Source organism: Ranitomeya imitator, chromosome 2, assembly GCF_032444005.1.
Source record: "Ranitomeya imitator isolate aRanImi1 chromosome 2, aRanImi1.pri, whole genome shotgun sequence".
Classification (NCBI taxonomy): domain Eukaryota; kingdom Metazoa; phylum Chordata; class Amphibia; order Anura; family Dendrobatidae; genus Ranitomeya; species Ranitomeya imitator.
This window is the reverse complement of record NC_091283.1, coordinates 846,625,490-846,643,993: the sequence shown is the minus strand read 5'-3', so window position 1 is coordinate 846,643,993 and position 18,504 is coordinate 846,625,490. Positions and strand designations below refer to the sequence as shown.

Here is an 18,504-nt window from a genome sequence, read left to right as displayed (position 1 = left end):
GGAAGGAAACTCAGAAGCCGCAGCCCCACTCACATCCACCAGATGAAGCTCATGGACAGAACCAGCCGAAGTACCACTCATGACCACAGGAGGGAGCTTGACCACAGAATTCACAACATACATCCTCCTTGTATCGCTCATGTATCTGGTTTCTACATCCTCCATGTATCACACATGTATCTGGTTTCTACATCCTCCATGTATCACACATGTATCTGTTTCTACATCCTCCATGTATCACACATGTATCTGGTTCTACATCCTCCATGTATCACACATGTATCTGGTTTCTACATCCTCTGTGTATTGCTTATGTATCTGGTTTCTACATCCTCCATGTATCACACATGTATCTGGTTCTACATCCTCCATGTATCACGCAAGTATCTAGTTCTACATCCTCCATGTACCACACATGTATCTGGTTCTACATCCTCTATGTATCACACGTGTATCTGGTTTCTACATCCTCCTTGTATCACACATGTGTCTGGTTCTACATCCTCCATGTATCACACATGTATCTGGTTTCTACATCCTCCATGTATCACACATGTGTCTGGTTCTACATCCTCCATGTATCACACATGTATCTGGTTTCTACATCCTCCATGTATCACACATGTGTCTGGTTCTACATCCTCCATGTATCACACATGTATCTGGTTTCTACATCCTCTGTGTATTGCTTATGTATCTGGTTTCTACATCCTCCATGTATCACACATGTATCTGGTTCTACATCCTCCATGTATCACGCAAGTATCTAGTTCTACATCCTCCATGTACCACACATGTATCTGGTTCTACATCCTCTATGTATCACACGTGTATCTGGTTTCTACATCCTCCTTGTATCACACATGTGTCTGGTTCTACATCCTCCATGTATCACACATGTATCTGGTTTCTACATCCTCCATGTATCACACATGTGTCTGGTTCTACATCCTCCATGTATCACACATGTATCTGGTTTCTACATCCTCCATGTATCACACATGTGTCTGGTTCTACATCCTCCATGTATCACACATGTATCTGGTTTCTACATCCTCCATGTATCACAGGACATAGCAGGCTGCAGAATCAGTTACCGCCATTGAGCTCATTCTTTTCTCTATTTATTACTCCTTTCCTCAGACTTCTTATAAATTGATTTATATCCTTAAACTTTGTGTTCATAAATCAATTGAGAAGATGGTTCAGGAGAAGAGAGATACAGGTTACACTGACGTCTCCGGTGCTCTGTATTGTGATACTTACAGGATGGAGAAGACAAAACTCTCAAATCGTTAATGAAACCCGATTACGGACATTTAAGTCACGGAAATCCCCTGAATGTGTCCAGATCTCCTCTCTTTCTGGGGGGATCGGTGAAGATCATTTTTACCATCCAGCCTTGCGGAGATATGGAGATCTGCCGGTCGAGGGTCTCAGAGGTGACATCCGCTATAAGGCCCCTCACCTGGCTCTACAAGTACAGATACATATAGGAAAGTGCCAGAAGTTTCTCCAAAATGTTTTTTGGGGTCTCGCGAGATCGTTCCTGAAGTCCTGTTCACATTGATGAGGATGGAATTATTTTTACCGCCAGTGACTGAGCTATAATAATAATGTTATTACAGAGCGGCCCAGTCATTGCACTTGTTTCTGCCGGCTGCGGTGTGACCTCACTCTCCTTTTTAGTGTGAGCCGTCATCACCCACACGTAGCCCCGTCCTCCCCTATAAATGAGACCCCGTCACTTGTGGACATAAATAGCTGCCGTGAGCGAGGGTCAGCTGTCACTGCGCTGCCCGGACCCGACACCGTACAATACAGTCTGCTCCATCTGCGCCATCACCGGGACTTTACAAAGTTTACTGGAAAGTCTTTACTTTGGATTTCACAATGAACGTTGTGCCTTGTGCCCGCTGTGGGTACGGCGTGTACCCGGCCGAGAAGATCAGCTGCATAGATCAGGTACCGAGCGCAATGCCCATTGTATGGAAAGAAGTATCAACACGGACAGGAATAATGTCCTAGGACTGCTGAGCCGTGTATCTAATCCTATCCTGTGTGATACTGTCTGCTGAGCCGCGTATCTAATCCTCTCCTGTGTGATACTGACTGCTGAGCTGTGTATCTAATCCTCTCATGTGTGATACTGACTGCTGAGCCGTGTATCTAATCCTCTCCTGTGTGATACTGACTGCTGAGCTGTGTATCTAATCCTCTCCTGTGTGATACTGTCTGCTGAGCCGCGTATCTAATCCTCTCCTTTGTGATACTGACTGCTGAGCTGTGTATCTAATCCTCTCCTGTGTGATACTGACTGCTGAGCCGTGTATCTAATCCTCTCCTGTGTGATACTGACTGCTGAGCTGTGTATCTAATCCTCTCCTGTGTGATACTGACTGCTGAGCCGTGTATCTAATCCTCTCCTGTGTGATACTGACTGCTGAGCTCTGTATCTAATCCTCTCCTGTGTGATACTGACTGCTGAGCTGTGTATCTAATCCTCTCCTGTGTGATACTGTCTGCTGAGCCGTGTATCTAATTCTATCCTGTGTGATACTGACTGCTGAGCTGTGTATCTAATCCTCTCCTGTGTGATACTGACTGCTGAGCTGTGTATCTAATCCTCTCCTGTGTGATACTGACTGCTGAGCCGCGTATCTAATCCTCTCCTGTGTGATAGTGACTGCTGAGCCGTGTATCTAATCCTCTCCTGTGTGATACTGACTGCTGAGCCGTGTATCTAATCCTCTCCTGTGTGATACTGACTGCTGAGCTGTGTATCTAATCCTCTCCTGTGTGATACTGACTGCTGAGCCGTGTATCTAATCCTATCCTGTGTGATACTGTCTGCTGAGCCGTGTATCTAATCCTCTCCTGTGTTATACTGACTGCTGAGCTGTGTATCTAATCCTATCCTGTGTGATACTGACTGCTGAGCCGTGTATCTAATCCTATCCTGTGTGATACTGACTGCTGAGCTGTGTATCTAATCCTATCCTGTGTTATACTGACTGCTGAGCCGTGTATCTGATCCTATCCTGTGTTATACTGACTGCTGAGCCGTGTATCTAATCCTATCCTGTGTTATACTGACTGCTGAGCTGTGTATCTGATCCTATCCTGTGTTATACTGACTGCTGAGCCGTGTATCTAATCCTCTCCTGTGTTATACTGACTGCTGAGCTGTGTATCTAATCCTATCCTGTGTTATACTGACTGCTGAGCCGTGTATCTAATCCTCTCCTGTGTTATACTGACTGCTGAGCTGTGTATCTAATCCTATCCTGTGTGATACTGACTGCTGAGCTGTGTATCTAATCCTATCCTGTGTGATACTGACTGCTGAGCCGTGTATCTGATCCTATCCTGTGTTATACTGAGTGCTGAGCTGTGTATCTGATCCTATCCTGTGTTATACTGACTGCTGAGCCGTGTATCTAATCCTCTCCTGTGTTATACTGACTGCTGAGCTGTGTATCTAATTCTATCCTGTGTGATACTGACTGCTGAGCTGTGTATCTAATCCTCTCCTGTGTGATACTGTCTGCTGAGCCGTGTATCTAATCCTCTCCTGTGTTATACTGACTGCTGAGCCGTGTATCTAATCCTCTCCTGTGTTATACTGACTGCTGAGCCGTGTATCTAATCCTCTCCTGTGTTATACTGACTGCTGAGCCGTGTATCTAATCCTCTCCTGTGTTATACTGACTGCTGAGCCGTGTATCTAATCCTCTCCTGTGTTATACTGACTGCTGAGCTGTGTATCTGATCCTATCCTGTGTTATACTGACTGCTGAGCCGTGTATCTAATCCTCTCCTGTGTGATACTGACTGCTGAGCTGTGTATCTAATCCTCTCCTGTGTTATACTGACTGCTGAGCTGTGTATCTAATCCTATCCTGTGTGATACTGACTGCTGAGCCGTGTATCTGATCCTATCCTGTGTTATACTGACTGCTGAGCCGTGTATCTAATTCTATCCTGTGTGATACTGACTGCTGAGCCGTGTATCTAATCCTATCCTGTGTGATACTGACTGCTGAGCTGTGTATCTAATCCTCTCCTGTGTGATACTGTCTGCTGAGCCGTGTATCTGATCCTATCCTGTGTTATACTGACTGCTGAGCCGTGTATCTAATTCTATCCTGTGTTATACTGACTGCTGAGCCGTGTATCTAATCCTCTCCTGTGTTATACTGACTGCTGAGCTGTGTATCTAATCCTATCCTGTGTGATACTGTCTGCTGAGCCGTGTATCTAATCCTCTCCTGTGTTATACTGACTGCTGAGCCGTGTATCTAATCCTCTCCTGTGTTATACTGACTGCTGAGCCGTGTATCTAATCCTATCCTGTGTGATACTATCTGCTGAGCCGTGTATCTAATCCTATCCTGTGTGATACTGACTGCTGAGCTATGTATCTGATCCTATCCTGTGTTATACTGACTGCTGAGCTGTGTATCTAATCCTATCCTGTGTGATACTGACTGCTGAGCTGTGTATCTAATCCTCTCCTGTGTTATACTGACTGCTGAGCCGTGTATCTAATCCTATCCTGTGTGATACTGTCTGCTGAGCCGTGTATCTAATCCTATCCTGTGTGATACTGTCTTCTGAGCTGTGTATCTAATCCTCTCCTGTGTGATACTGACTGCTGAGCCGTGTATCTAATCCTATTCTGTGTGATACTGACTGCTGAGCCGTGTATCTAATCCTATCCTGTGTGATACTGTCTTCTGAGCTGTGTATCTAATCCTCTCCTGTGTTATACTGACTGCTGAGCTGTGTATCTAATCCTATCCTGTGTGATACTGACTGCTGAGCCGTGTATCTAATCCTCTCCTGTGTGATACTGTCTGCTGAGCCGTGTATCTAATCCTCTCCTGTGTGATACTGTCTGCTGAGCTGTGTATCTAATCCTCTCCTGTGTTATACTGACTGCTGAGCTGTGTATCTAATCCTATCCTGTGTGATACTGTCTGCTGAGCTGTGTATCTAATCCTCTCCTGTGTGATACTGACTGCTGAGCCGTGTATCTAATCCTATCCTGTGTGATACTGACTGCTGAGCCGTGTATCTAATCCTCTCCTGTGTGATACTGACTGCTGAGCCGTGTATCTAATCCTCTCCTGTGTGATACTGTCTGCTGAGCCGTGTATCTAATCCTCTCCTGTGTTATACTGACTGCTGAGCTGTGTATCTAATCCTATCCTGTGTGATACTGACTGCTGAGCCGTGTATCTAATCCTCTCCTGTGTGATACTGACTGCTGAGCCGTGTATCTAATCCTATCCTGTGTGACATATTTATTGATTAGTAATTGTGTATCGCTGTCAGTGTCAGAATGTGAGGCGACGGTCCCACCTGTAACAATGATTTTGGGGGGCCACTTTGTGCCTCATACAGTTATTACACTACCCTCGTTCACAAATCTACCTATACAGTGGGGTTGGGGGCCCAGATCTGCTCAGGGGCCACCGGGGGCCAGTCCGAGCCTGATCACGATCCATTGTGCACTGCCTCTACAGCTTATCATTTATACAGCACACAATCTCCGTTTCTGCACTACATACAGGAGATTCTCACGTAGTCAGAATATCATCAAAACGTGAATTTAATTCAGTTCTTCAATACAAAACATGAATCTCTTATATTCTATATAGAGACATTACACAGAGTGATCTATTTCACGTGTTTATTTCTGTTAATGTTGATGATTATGGCTTACAGCCAATGAAAACACAAAAGTCATTATCTCAGTAAATTAGAATAATTAACAATAATCACCTGTAAAGGCTCCTACGTGTTTGTAAAGGTCCCTTAGGGCAGTGATTTTCAACCTTTTTTGAGCCGCGGCACACTTTTTATACTTAAAAAATCCCGGGGCACACCACCAACCAAAATGGCACAAAATGACACTAAAACAGTACATATTCTACATATAGTTAATAATATAGATTCTAAATGTATTTATACTCACTCAGTGTGAAACCTGGGCCTGTTTCGATAAACACAAAAGGGATATCCTGGCAGGAATGGTGGAAAGACACACACGAAGCTCTTCCTCAACAGTTCTCAGTCTCTCCCTGTTTTTAGTTTTTATCGCAGTCAAGCTTGAGAAGCCCAGCTCACATAGATATGTGGTCGAAAATGGGAGCAATGTCAAAATAGCTTTGTTGGCCAGAATGGGGAATTCCTTGGCAGCAGATAACCAAAAACTGTCCAAAGGAAGATCAGCAAACTTTAGCTTTAAACCGCGATCTTGCTTCAGTTCAATGAGTTCCTCTTGCTCCTTTAAAGTCATGTCTTTTTCAGCAACGGATAATGAGCTGTATGGGTCCCTAACCCAGTCAAGGCATTCTGTGAAGGTTGAAGAGAAATAAAACGATAACTTCTCCTCAAGAGTTTTCAAATGTCTGCCAATCACCTCGCACATTGCAGCAGTGTTGTCATCATGCAGTTTCTCGGTGAGTGGGAACATCTGAAGGTTGCCACCCTGCACATGTTGCTGCCAGAGCTGCACCTTTAAACGGAATCCGTTCATTTTATCAGTGCTTGTAAGCAGGTTTTCATTTCGGCCTTGCATCCGTGTGTTTAGTTCATTCAGATATTGAAATATATCAGCCAGGTATGCCAGCTTTGCACACCACTCATCACTTGCAAGCAGCTTTGAATTATCGGACCTCTCGTTTGTCAGAAATATTTTAAGTTCCTCTCGCAACTCATACACACGGGCCAGCACTTTGCCGCGTGACAGCCCCCTGACCTCCGTGTGGAGCAATCAGATTTTATGTTCCGCTCCCATTTCTGTACACAAAGACGCAAATAAGTGACATCACAAAGTTCACTATGCGCACAACATCATCCAACACGGGAGCTAGATCTGCTGGTAAGGTCTTTGCAACGAGGGCCTCACGGTGCAAGAAACGGTGGGTAACAAGAACATCTGGGTTTCTTTCTTTAACCCTACTTACAAAGCCTTTGATGCGCCCGACCATGGCTGCGGCTCCATCAGTGCAGACACCTGTGCAGTTTTCCCATGTAAGCCCACTTTTATCAAGATATTCCGATGTGACCTGGAATATTACCTCTGCTGTTGATTTTTCTGGCAGTGCCTTGCAAAATAGGAAGTTTTCTCTAATGGCTTCTCCATCCAGAAAACGCACATTGGCCAACAGCTGACAATGTCCACTGATATCCGTCGACTCATCAAGTTGCAAGGCAAATTTCTTACTGATGCGCACTTTTTCCAAAACAACTGTTTCAATGTCCGCAGACATGTCATCAATCCGTCTGGCAATTGTGTTATCAGAGAGAGGCACTTTAGCTATCTCTTTGGCTGCGTCAGGGCCAAGCATCTCATTTACAATAGCTTTACAAGCTGGCAGTATTCATGTTTCTGCCACAGTGGGGGACTTTTTTGATTTAGCTATGAGTTCAGCAACAATGTAGCTAGCTTTGAGGGCGCTCTCATTTACCTTTGTGCTTTTTCTCAAAAAAGATGCCCCTTTCTCATTGTTTGTACGTAAGCGTACAAAATACTCCATCGGCTTGTTTTGAACGGAAGGGTGTTTCGTTTGCAGATGGCGTTTAAGCTTGCTTGGCACCATGGCGCTATTGGATAGCTTCTCACCACACACCAAGCACAGTGGTGTTGGTGCTGTCGTATCCCCAAATGAAAGATAGCTTTCACTGTATTGCCTTGAGCTCACCGTCTTGTCTTTTTTCTTTTGTCGACCTCTCTTACTAGGGCCTTCATCTGGGTTAGAATTGTGTCCAGGGTCCTGTTCGGCACTTGCCTTTTCCATTCTCAAATACTTCTCCATCACTGCTGAGATAGTGTGCGCAGCCACACACTAAAATAGAAGAGTATTACATTATATCTGGCACACTTAAAGGACCTCTGCCAGGCATATTTCACTCTTGAGGGCTTAAAAAGCAGCTCTTGTGGTGATAAGAAGCTGATTTAAACCCCCCAAGAGTGAACTCCGTGAGAGCTGTATGCATACCTCCCAACCGTCCCGGATCTAGCGGGACTGTCCTGATTTTGACAGTCAGCCCCGCGATCCCGGGCAGGACATTAATTGTCCCGCACTGGTTGGGAGGTGCGTGTATCACCCGGTCAGCTGAGAGCTCCGAATCCCTGCACCCGGCCCGCACAGCAGCAAACCACATAATGGCTGCTCTGTGCACAGGACCTGTGATGAGGTCACAGGATGGGCGGAGTCAGGGGTCACATGATCGGGAGGAGGACCTTCGTGTACAGGACGTTGCTGGTTGTCATGGCGCCGGAGGAGGGTAAGGCAGCGTATGTGTGAGGTCAGGAGGTGTTTACAGTGTGGATGTAGCAGAGCCGTGTGTGTACGAGGTGTATGGATCAGGGCAGCGTGTGAAAGGTGTATGGAGCGGAGTCGTGTGTGTACGAGGTGTATGGAGCACAGCCGCATGTGTACGAGGTGTACGGAGCACAGCCGCATGTGTACGAGGTGTAAGGAGGACAGCCGCGTGTGTACAAGGTGTACGGAGCACAGCCGCGTGTGTACGAGGTGTACGGAGCACAGCCGCGTGTGTACGAGGTGTGCGGAGCACAGCCGCGTGTGTACGAGGTGTGCGGAGCACAGCCGCGTGTGTACAAGGTGTACGGAGCACAGCCGCGTGTGTACGAGGTGTACGGAGCGGAGTCGCGTGTGTACGAGGTGTACGGAGCACAGCCGCGTGTGTGAAAGGTGTACGGAGCGGAGTCATGTGTACGAGGTGCACGGAGCACAGCCGCGTGTGTACGAGGTGTACGGAGCACAGCCGCATGTGTACGAGGTGTACGGAGCACAGCCGCGTGTGTGAAAGGTGTACGGAGCGGAGTCATGTGTACGAGGTGCACGGAGCACAGCCGCGTGTGTACGAGGTGTACGGAGCACAGCCGCGTGGGTTAAAGGTGTACGGAGCGGAGTCGTGTGTACGAGGTGTACGGAGCACAGCCGCGTGTGTATGAGGTGTACGGAGCACAGCCGCCTGTGTACGAGATGTACGGAGCACAGCCGCATGTGTACGAGGTGTACGGAGTAGTGCCGTGTGTACGAGATGTATGGAGCGGAGCCGTGTGTGCATGAGGTGTATGGAGCGGAGACGTGTATGAGGTGTATGGAGCAGAGCTGAATGTGTACGAGGTGTACGGAGCGGAGCCGTGTGTGTATGAGATGTATGGAGTGGAGCCGTGTGAACGGAGCGGAGCCGTGTGTGCAAAGTGTACGGAGCGCAACCGCGTGTGTAGGAGTAGCTATGTGTGGCAATTATACGGTACGAAGTATCATGTGCGGCCAATATACATTATGGAGCATCATGTGTGGCCATTATACGTTACGAAGTATCATGTGCGGCCATTATACAGTATGGAGCATCATGTGCGGTCATTATACAGTATGGAGCATCATGTGCGGTAATTATACAGTATGGAGCATCATGTGTAGTCATTATACAGTATGGAGCATCATGTGCGGTCATTATACAGTATGGAGCATCATGTGCGGCTATTATACAGTATGGAGCATCATGTGGGGCCATTATACAGTATGGAGCATCATGTGCAGTCATTATACAGTATGGAGCATCATGTGCGGTAATTATACAGTATGGAGCATCATGTGTAGTCATTATACAGTATGGAGCATCATGTGCGGCTATTATACAGTATGGAGCATCATGTGGGGCCATTATACAGTATTGAGCATCATGTGGGGCTATTATACACTATGGAGCATCATGTGGGGCCATTATACAGTATTGAGCATCATGTGCGGCTATTATACAGTATAGAGCATCATGTGCGATCATTATACAGTATGGAGCATCATGTGCGGTAATTATACAGTATGGAGCATCATGTGTAGTCATTATACAGTATGGAGCATCATGTGCGGCTATTATACAGTATGGAGCATCATGTGGGGCCATTATACAGTATTGAGCATCATGTGGGGCCATTATACAGTATTGAGCATTATGTGTGGTCATTATACAGTATGGAGCATCATGTGGGGCCATTATACAGTATTGAGCATCATGTGGGGCCATTATACAGTATGGAGCATCATGTGCGGCTATTATACAGTATGGAGCATCATGTGTGGCCGTTATACAGTATGGAGCATCATGTGCGGTCATTATACAGTATTGAGCATTATGTGTGGTCATTATACAGTATGGAGCATCATGTGGGGCCATTATACAGTATTGAGCATCATGTGGGGCCATTATACAGTATGGAGCATCATGTGCGATCATTATACAGTATGGAGCATCATGTGCGGTAATTATACAGTATGGAGCATCATGTGTAGTCATTATACAGTATGGAGCATCATGTGCGGCTATTATACAGTATGGAGCATCATGTGTGGCCGTTATACAGTATGGAGCATCATGTGCGGTCATTATACAGTATTGAGCATTATGTGCGGCTATTATACAGTATTGAGCATCATGTGGGGCCATTATACAGTATTGAGCATCATGTGGGGCCATTATACAGTATTGAGCATTGTGGGGCCATTATACAGTATGGAGCACTGTGTTGCCATATTTTTTTGTTTATAATTATTCTTTATGAACAGTGTGATCAGCAGTGCTAAATGGGTGTGGTTGAGACGTGGATATGGGTGGGACTAGTGAATGGGTGTGGTCAGAGGCGTGGCCTAAAATTTGCCGCGACGCGCGCCGCAAACTTTGTCCCTCTTTCCCAGCTTCAAAAGTTGGGAGCTATGTGTATGTGTGGAATAATAACTTATATTACTACGGTCTGCATTTCCTGCTTGAATTGACACTAGTGACGTAGCACTCAGCTTTCTCTATAAGTAGAATAGAGCCGGCTGCAAAGTGCTACGCCACTAGAGTCAATTCAAGCAGGACATGACTGCTGAAGACCGCCAAAATATAATTTATTATTCCACACATACAGCTCTCACGGAGTTCACTCTTGGGAGTTTTAAATCAGCTCCTTATCACCACAAGAGCTGCTTTTTAAGCCCTCAAGAGTGAAATATGCCTGGCAGAGGTCCTTTCAATACGGTAAATTATTTATTTTAAAAAAAGTGAAATAAAAAGGATAACCCCCTCATATATACAATCCCATGTAACCTCATACATACAGTCCCATGTATTCCTATATATATATATATATACATATATATATATATATATATATATACAGTCCCATGTAAACTCATACATACAGTATATGAGCACATAATTATCAGCACCATATACTGTGGTGATATGCATTGTACAGCGCCACAGTATATGGTGCTCATAATTATGTGGCTCATATACTGCAATATAAAGGGGTACAATGAGAAATACTATGGCCATGAGGCCAGAGTACAAGTGCCAGCTCATATACTCAGCATATGAGCTGGTACTTGTAGTACTCCAGCCTCATGACCATAGTATTTCTCATTGTACATTTCTCATTGCTATATGCAGTATAACATTATAAGCATTGTTATATGCATATTGTTATATGCATGTCCAGATTTGTGCCCCCATACTGTCCAGATCTGTGCCCCAATAGGGGGCACAAATCTGGATAGTATGGGGGCACAAATCTGGACAGAATGGGGGCACAGATCTGGACATATGGGGGCACAAATCTGGACAGAATGGGGGCAAAAATCTGGACATTATGTTATGGGGGCACAGATCTGGACAGTATGGGCCGTACTGTCCAGATCGGTGCCCCCATAATGTCCAGATTTGTGCCCTTATATGTCCAGATTTGTGCCCCCATATGTCCTCTGTGCGTATGTATATATATATATATATATATATATATATATATATATATATAATGTCAGTTTTGCTGTTGGCTGCTGCCCCTGCCCTGGCTGCTGCTCCCTCCCCCTCCCCTATCATGCATGCAAACTCTCCACCCGGACCCCGTGGTCTTTAGGACTGAATTACTACCGTCACCGTCCACTCCAACCACACACGCCACCCGAACTGAGTGACCGGCGCCACGACACTAAGCAGCAGCGGCGGCAGCCTGTCACACGCACGCTCAGAGTGACAGAGCCAGACTGTGACGTCAGCCGCTGCTGGCGCTTCCCTGATGCGGAAGTGCCAGCGGCGGTCAGACCGCTGAAGGAAGGAAGGGACTCAGGCAAGCAAGTGAACCGGAGGGGGCACAATAGTTTGGGGAACGTTCCCCGCGGCACACCCGACCATGTGTCGCGGCACACTAGTGTGCCGCGGCACACTGGTTGAAAAACACTGCCTTAGGGTATGTGGTATTCAGGATTGCATCAGGATTTTACCTGAGTTATAGGGTAACGGGCTCGCCAACTCAGCTGCCTCCTAATCCCAGCCACTAGCTTTGGATCCTTCCTTGGAACGGCTCTGTATATACTGGTGACCACCTGCACGATTCTCAGCCTTAGGGGGGTCTTACTGCCATCTGCAGACTTATCCCCCACGGTCTGTAATACTCTCCTGCCCTTGGGCAAGCTGCCCGGCATCTGACAGAACCAGGAAATATCTGTCCTATACCTCCCTGCTCTGTGCTGCTCTGCTGTGTCTCACATCTACTTAACCCCTATGCTGCCTATACCTTACTACTCTTACATCTATCCTATGCTCTATCTCTACTGTGCCCCCTCTATTCTAATCCCCCTATGGTCCTGCACTACTTACTAATCTATCCCTAATCCCCAATAGCAAAACATTAATAAACCATCAGGGTGCCGCTCGTGACACATGTGCCCGGTGTTCAGGAGAAAGGAAGCCCATGAAAAGGTCATTGGTAAAGAAGCCGGCTGTTCACAGAGTGCTGGATCCAAGTATAGAATATAGAGGATCCGACTCCAGTTTTTTGTAGTAGCGTGTGTCCATAAGTCGTCTGTTTGCTTCCCTCATATAGTCTGATGTGTTCATCATGACTACTGCACCTCCCTTGTCAGCAGGTTTGATGATGATTTCTTTGTTGGTTTTCAGAGACTGTATGGCCTTTCTCTCCTGGGCACTGATGTTGGATGCTTGTGTCCTGTTAGTGTCTATGATGGTGGATTTTATCAAATGTCTGAAGGAGTCTATGTCTCCCGGATCATAACATTATGGACATGAAATTACTTGTAATAAAAGGTAGCTTCAAATCTCAAAGAGACAGAAGACTATGGGAGTATAAGCTGATGATGACCTTTGACAGTCTCAGTGCAGGAATGAATGTGTCGCATGGATTTATGTCTTTTTACATCAACTAAGGAACTTGCCCCTCAGACCATGTGGGGTCATCACAACAGAACCAGACCCCAAACAGAGGACAATAAAACATTCCTTATCTAAGAACTGGTCCAATACCGTAAATACTCGATTATTAGCCGACCCCCCTAATTTTGCCACAAAAAAACTGGGAAAACTTATTGTAAAAATAGATACCAATAAAAGTAAAATTAATTGAGACATCAGTAGGTTAAAGGGACACTGTCACCTGAATTTGGAGGGAACAATCTTCAGCCATGGAGGCGGGGTTTTGGGGTTTTTGATTCACCCTTTCCTTACCCGCTGGCTGCATGCTGGCTGCAATATTGGATTGAAGTTCATTCTCTGTCCTCCATAGTGCAATCTTGTCTTGCGCAGGCGTGTACTACGGAAGACAGAGAATGAACTTCAATCCAATATTGCAGCCAGCATGCAGCCAGCGGGTAAGGAAAGGGTGAATCAAAAACCCCAAAACCCCGCATCCATGGCTGAAGATTGTTCCCTCCAAATTCAGATGACAGTGTCCCTTTAAGTGTTTTTGAACATCCATATTGAATCAGGAGCCCCATATAATGCTCCATACTGTTCATGATGGCCCCATAAGATGCTCCATACAAAATATGCCCCATATAATGCTCCATAAAATTTATGATGGGCCCCATAAGATACTCCATATTAAAATATGCCCCATATAATGCTGCACAAATGCTGATTATGACCCCACTAGATGGTGGCCCGGTTCTAACGCATCAGGTATTCTAGAATATGCATGTCCACGTAGTATATTGCCCAGCCACGTAGTATATTGCCCAGCCACGTAGTCTATTGCCCAATAACGTAGTATATTGCCCAGCTATGTAGTATATTTTCCAGTCACGTAGTATATTGCCCAGTCACATAGTATATTGCCCAGCCACGTAGTATATTGTCCAGTCACGTAGTATATTGCCCAGTCACGTAGTATATTGCCCAGCCACGTAGTATATTGCCCAGTCACGTAGTATATTGCCCAGTCACGTAGTATATTGCCCAGTCACGTAGTATATTGCCCAGCCACGTAGTATATTGCCCAGCCACGTAGTATATTGCCCAGCCATGTAGTATATTGCCCAGTCACGTTGTATATTGCCCAGCAACATAGTATATTGCCAAGCGACGTAGTATATTGCCCAGTTACGTAGTATATTGCCCAGCCACGTAGTATATTGCCCAGCCACGTAGTATATTGCCCAGCCACGTAGTATATTGCCCAGTCACGTTGTATATTGGCCAGCGTCGTAGTATATTGCCCAGCCACGTAGTATATTGCCCAGCCACGTAGTATATTGCCCAGCGACGTAGTATATTGCCCAGCCACGTAGTATATTGCCCAGCCACGTAGTATATTGCCCAGCGACGTAGTATACAGCAGAGCCACGTAGTATATTGCCCAGCGACGTAGTATATTGCCCAGCCACGTAGTATATTGCCCAGCCACGTAGTATATTGCCCAGTCAAGTTGTATATTGCCCAGCGACGTAGTATATTGCCCAGCCACGTAGTATATTGCCCAGCCACGTAGTATATTGCCCAGTCAAGTTGTATATTGCCCAGCGACGTAGTATATTGCCCAGTGACGTAGTATATTGCCCAGTGACGTAGTATATTGCCCATGCCCAGCCACGTAGTATATTGCCCAGCCACATAGTATATTGCCCAGCCACGTAGTATATTGCCCAGCGACGTAGTATACAGCAGAGCCACGTAGTATTTTGGCCAGTCACATAGTATACAGCCCAGTCACGTAGTATACAGCACAGAGCCACGTAGTATATTGCCCAGCCACGTAGTATTTTGGCCAGTCACATAGTATATTGCCCAGCCACGTAATATATTGCCCAGCGACGTAGTATACAGCACAGCCCTCGCAGTATATAGCACAGCCCACGGAGTATATCACACAGCCCACATAGTATATAACACTGCCTATGTAGTATATAGCAGCCACGCGGTATGTAACGCAGGCCACGTAGTATTTACCAGTGTGGGCACCATATCCCTGTTAAAAAAATAATTAAAATAAAAAATAGTTCTATACTCACCCCTGGGATCCACCGAAGCTCCGGCGATACGTGCACGGCTGCCGCCATCTTCCATTCCCAGGATGCATTGCAAAATTACCCAGATGACTTGGCGGTCTCGCGAGACCGCTAAGTCTTCCGGGTAATTTCGCAATGCATCGCCGGGAACGGAAGATGGCGGCAGGTGCGAGCGCATCGTCGGACTACGGAGGGTGAGTATACCAGGTTTTTGTTTTTTTAAATTATTTTTAACATTAAATTTTTTACTATTGATGCCGCATAGGCAGCATCAATAGTAAAAAGTTGGGGACACACAGGGTTAATAGAAGCGGTTACGGAGCGCGTTACCTGCGACATAACGCGGTCCGTTACCGTCGGCATTAACCCTGTGTGAGCGGTGACTGGAGGGAAGTATGCGGGCGCCGGGCAGTGACTGCGGGGAGGAAGGAGCGGCCATTTTCTTCCGTACTGTGCCCGTCACTGATTGGTCGTGGCTGTTTTGCTGTGACCAATCAGCGACTTGGATTTCCATGACAGACAGAGGCCGCGACCAAATGAATATCCGTGACAGACAGACAGAAGGACAGACAGAAAGACGGAAGTGACCCTTAGACAATTATATAGTAGATAAGATGCTCCATACAGATATTTGGCCCATATAATGCTGCACAAATGCTGATTATGGCCCCATAGATGCTGCATATAACAATGTGCCCCATATAGAGCTCCATGCAGTTCATTATGGCCCCATACATGCTCCATATAACAATGTGCCCCATATAATGCTCCATACAGTTCATTATGGCCCCATAAGATGCTCCATATACAAAAGTGCCCCATATAATGCTCCATACAGTTCATTATGGCCCCATAAAATGCTCCATATACAAAAGTGCCCCATATAATGCTCCATGCAGTTCATTATGGCCCCAAAAGATGCTCCATATAACAATGTGCCCCATATAATGCTCCATACAGTTCATTATGGCCCCATAGATGCTCCATATAACATTGTGCCCCATATAATGCTCCATGCAGTTCATTATGGCCCCATAGATGCTCCATATAACATTGTGCCCCATATAATGCTCCATGCAGTTCATTATGGCCCCATAGATGCTGCATATAACAATGTACCCCATATAATGCTCCATGCAGTTCATTATGGCCCCATAGATGCTCCATATTACAATGTGCCCCATATAATGCTCCATGCAGTTTATTATGGCCCCATAGATGCTCCATATAACAATGTGCCCCATATAATGCTCCATACAGTTCATTATGGCCCCATAGATGCTCCATATACAAATATGCCCCATATAATGCTCCATACAGTTCATTATGGCCCCATAGATGCTCCATATAACAATGTACCCCATATAATGCTCCATGCAGTTCATTATGGCCCCATAGATGCTCCATATTACAATGTGCCCCATATAATGCTCCATACAGTTCATTATGGCCCCATAGATGCTCCATATAACAATGTGCCCCATATAATGCTCCAAGCAGTTCATTATGGCCCCATAGATGCTCCATATACAAATATTCCCCATATAATGCTCCATACAGTTCATTATTGCCCCATAGATGCTCCATATAACAATGTGCCCCATTTAATGCTCCATACAGTTCATTATGGCCCCATAGATGCTCCATATAACAATGTGCCCCATATAATGCTCCATATAGTTCACTATGGCCCCATAGATGCTCCATATAACAATGTGCCCCATATAATGCTCCATGCAGTTCATTATGACCCCATAGATGCTCCATATACAAATGTGCCCCATATAATGCTCAATGTAGTTCATTATGGCCCCATAGATGCTCCATATACAAATACAGTGGGGCAAAAAAGTATTTAGTCAGTCAGCAATAGTGCAAGTTCCACCACTTAAAAAGATGAGAGGCGTCTGTAATTTACATCATAGGTAGACCTCAACTATGGGAGACAAACTGAGAAAAAAAAATCCAGAAAATCACATTGTCTGTTTTTTTATCATTTTATTTGCATATTATGGTGGAAAATAAGTATTTGGTCAGAAACAAAATTTCATCTCAACACTTTGTAATATATCCTTTGTTGGCAATGACAGAGGTCAAACGTTTTCTGTAAGTCTTCACAAGGTTGCCACACACTGTTGTTGGTATGTTGGCCCATTCCTCCATGCAGATCTCCTCTAGAGCAGTGATGTTTTTGGCTTTTCGCTTGGCAACACAGACTTTCAACTCCCTCCAAAGGTTTTCTATAGGGTTGAGATCTGGAGACTGGCTAGGCCACTCCAGGACCTTGAAATGCTTCTTACGAAGCCACTCCTTCGTTGCCCTGGCGGTGTGCTTTGGATCATTGTCATGTTGAAAGACCCAGCCACGTTTCATCTTCAATGCCCTTGCTGATGGAAGGAGGTTTGCACTCAAAATCTCACGATACATGGCCCCATTCATTCTTTCATGTACCCGGATCAGTCGTCCTGGCCCCTTTGCAGAGAAACAGCCCCAAAGCATGTTTCCACCACCATGCTTTACAGTAGGTATGGTGTTTGATGGATGCAACTCAGTATTCTTTTTCCTCCAAACACGACAAGTTGTGTTTCTACCAAACAGTTCCAGTTTGGTTTCATCAGACCATAGGACATTCTCCCAAAACTCCTCTGGATCATCCAAATGCTCTCTAGCAAACATCAGATGGGCCCAGACATGTACTGGCTTAAGCAGTGGGACACGTCTGGCACTGCAGGATCTGAGTCCATGGTGGCGTAGTGTGTTACTTATGGTAGGCCTTGTTACATTGGTCCCAGCTCTCTGCAGTTCATTCACTAGGTCCCCCCGCGTGGTTCTGGGATTTTTGCTCACCGTTCTTGTGATCATTCTGACCCCACGGGGTGGGATTTTGCGTGGAGCCCCAGATCGAGGGAGATTATCAGTGGTCTTGTATGTCTTCCATTTTCTAATTATTGCTCCCACTGTTGATTTCTTCACTCCAAGCTGGTTGGCTATTGCAGATTCAGTCTTCCCAACCTGGTGCAGGGCTACAATTTTGTTTCTGGTGTCCTTTGACAGCTCTTTGGTCTTCACCATAGTGGAGTTTGGAGTCAGACTGTTTGAGGGTGTGCACAGGTGTCTTTTTATACTGATAACAAGTTTAAACAGGTGCCATTACTACAGGTAATGAGTGGAGGAAAGA

At 45.7% G+C, this 18,504-nt stretch overlaps 1 protein-coding gene across 1 annotated transcript in view; it reads left to right on the top strand.

Moving 5' to 3' along the window:
- Positions 1-1,758: 1,758 nt before the first annotated feature.
- The window catches only part of NRAP (nebulin related anchoring protein), a 141,859-nt gene continuing 125,113 nt past the window's right edge, over positions 1,759-18,504 (top strand). Inside the window, exon 1 of the mRNA XM_069754339.1 lies at positions 1,759-1,965. Within this exon, the coding sequence (XP_069610440.1) occupies positions 1,894-1,965 (72 nt within the window). The 5' untranslated portion in view covers positions 1,759-1,893. The remainder of the gene's footprint in view (positions 1,966-18,504) is intronic.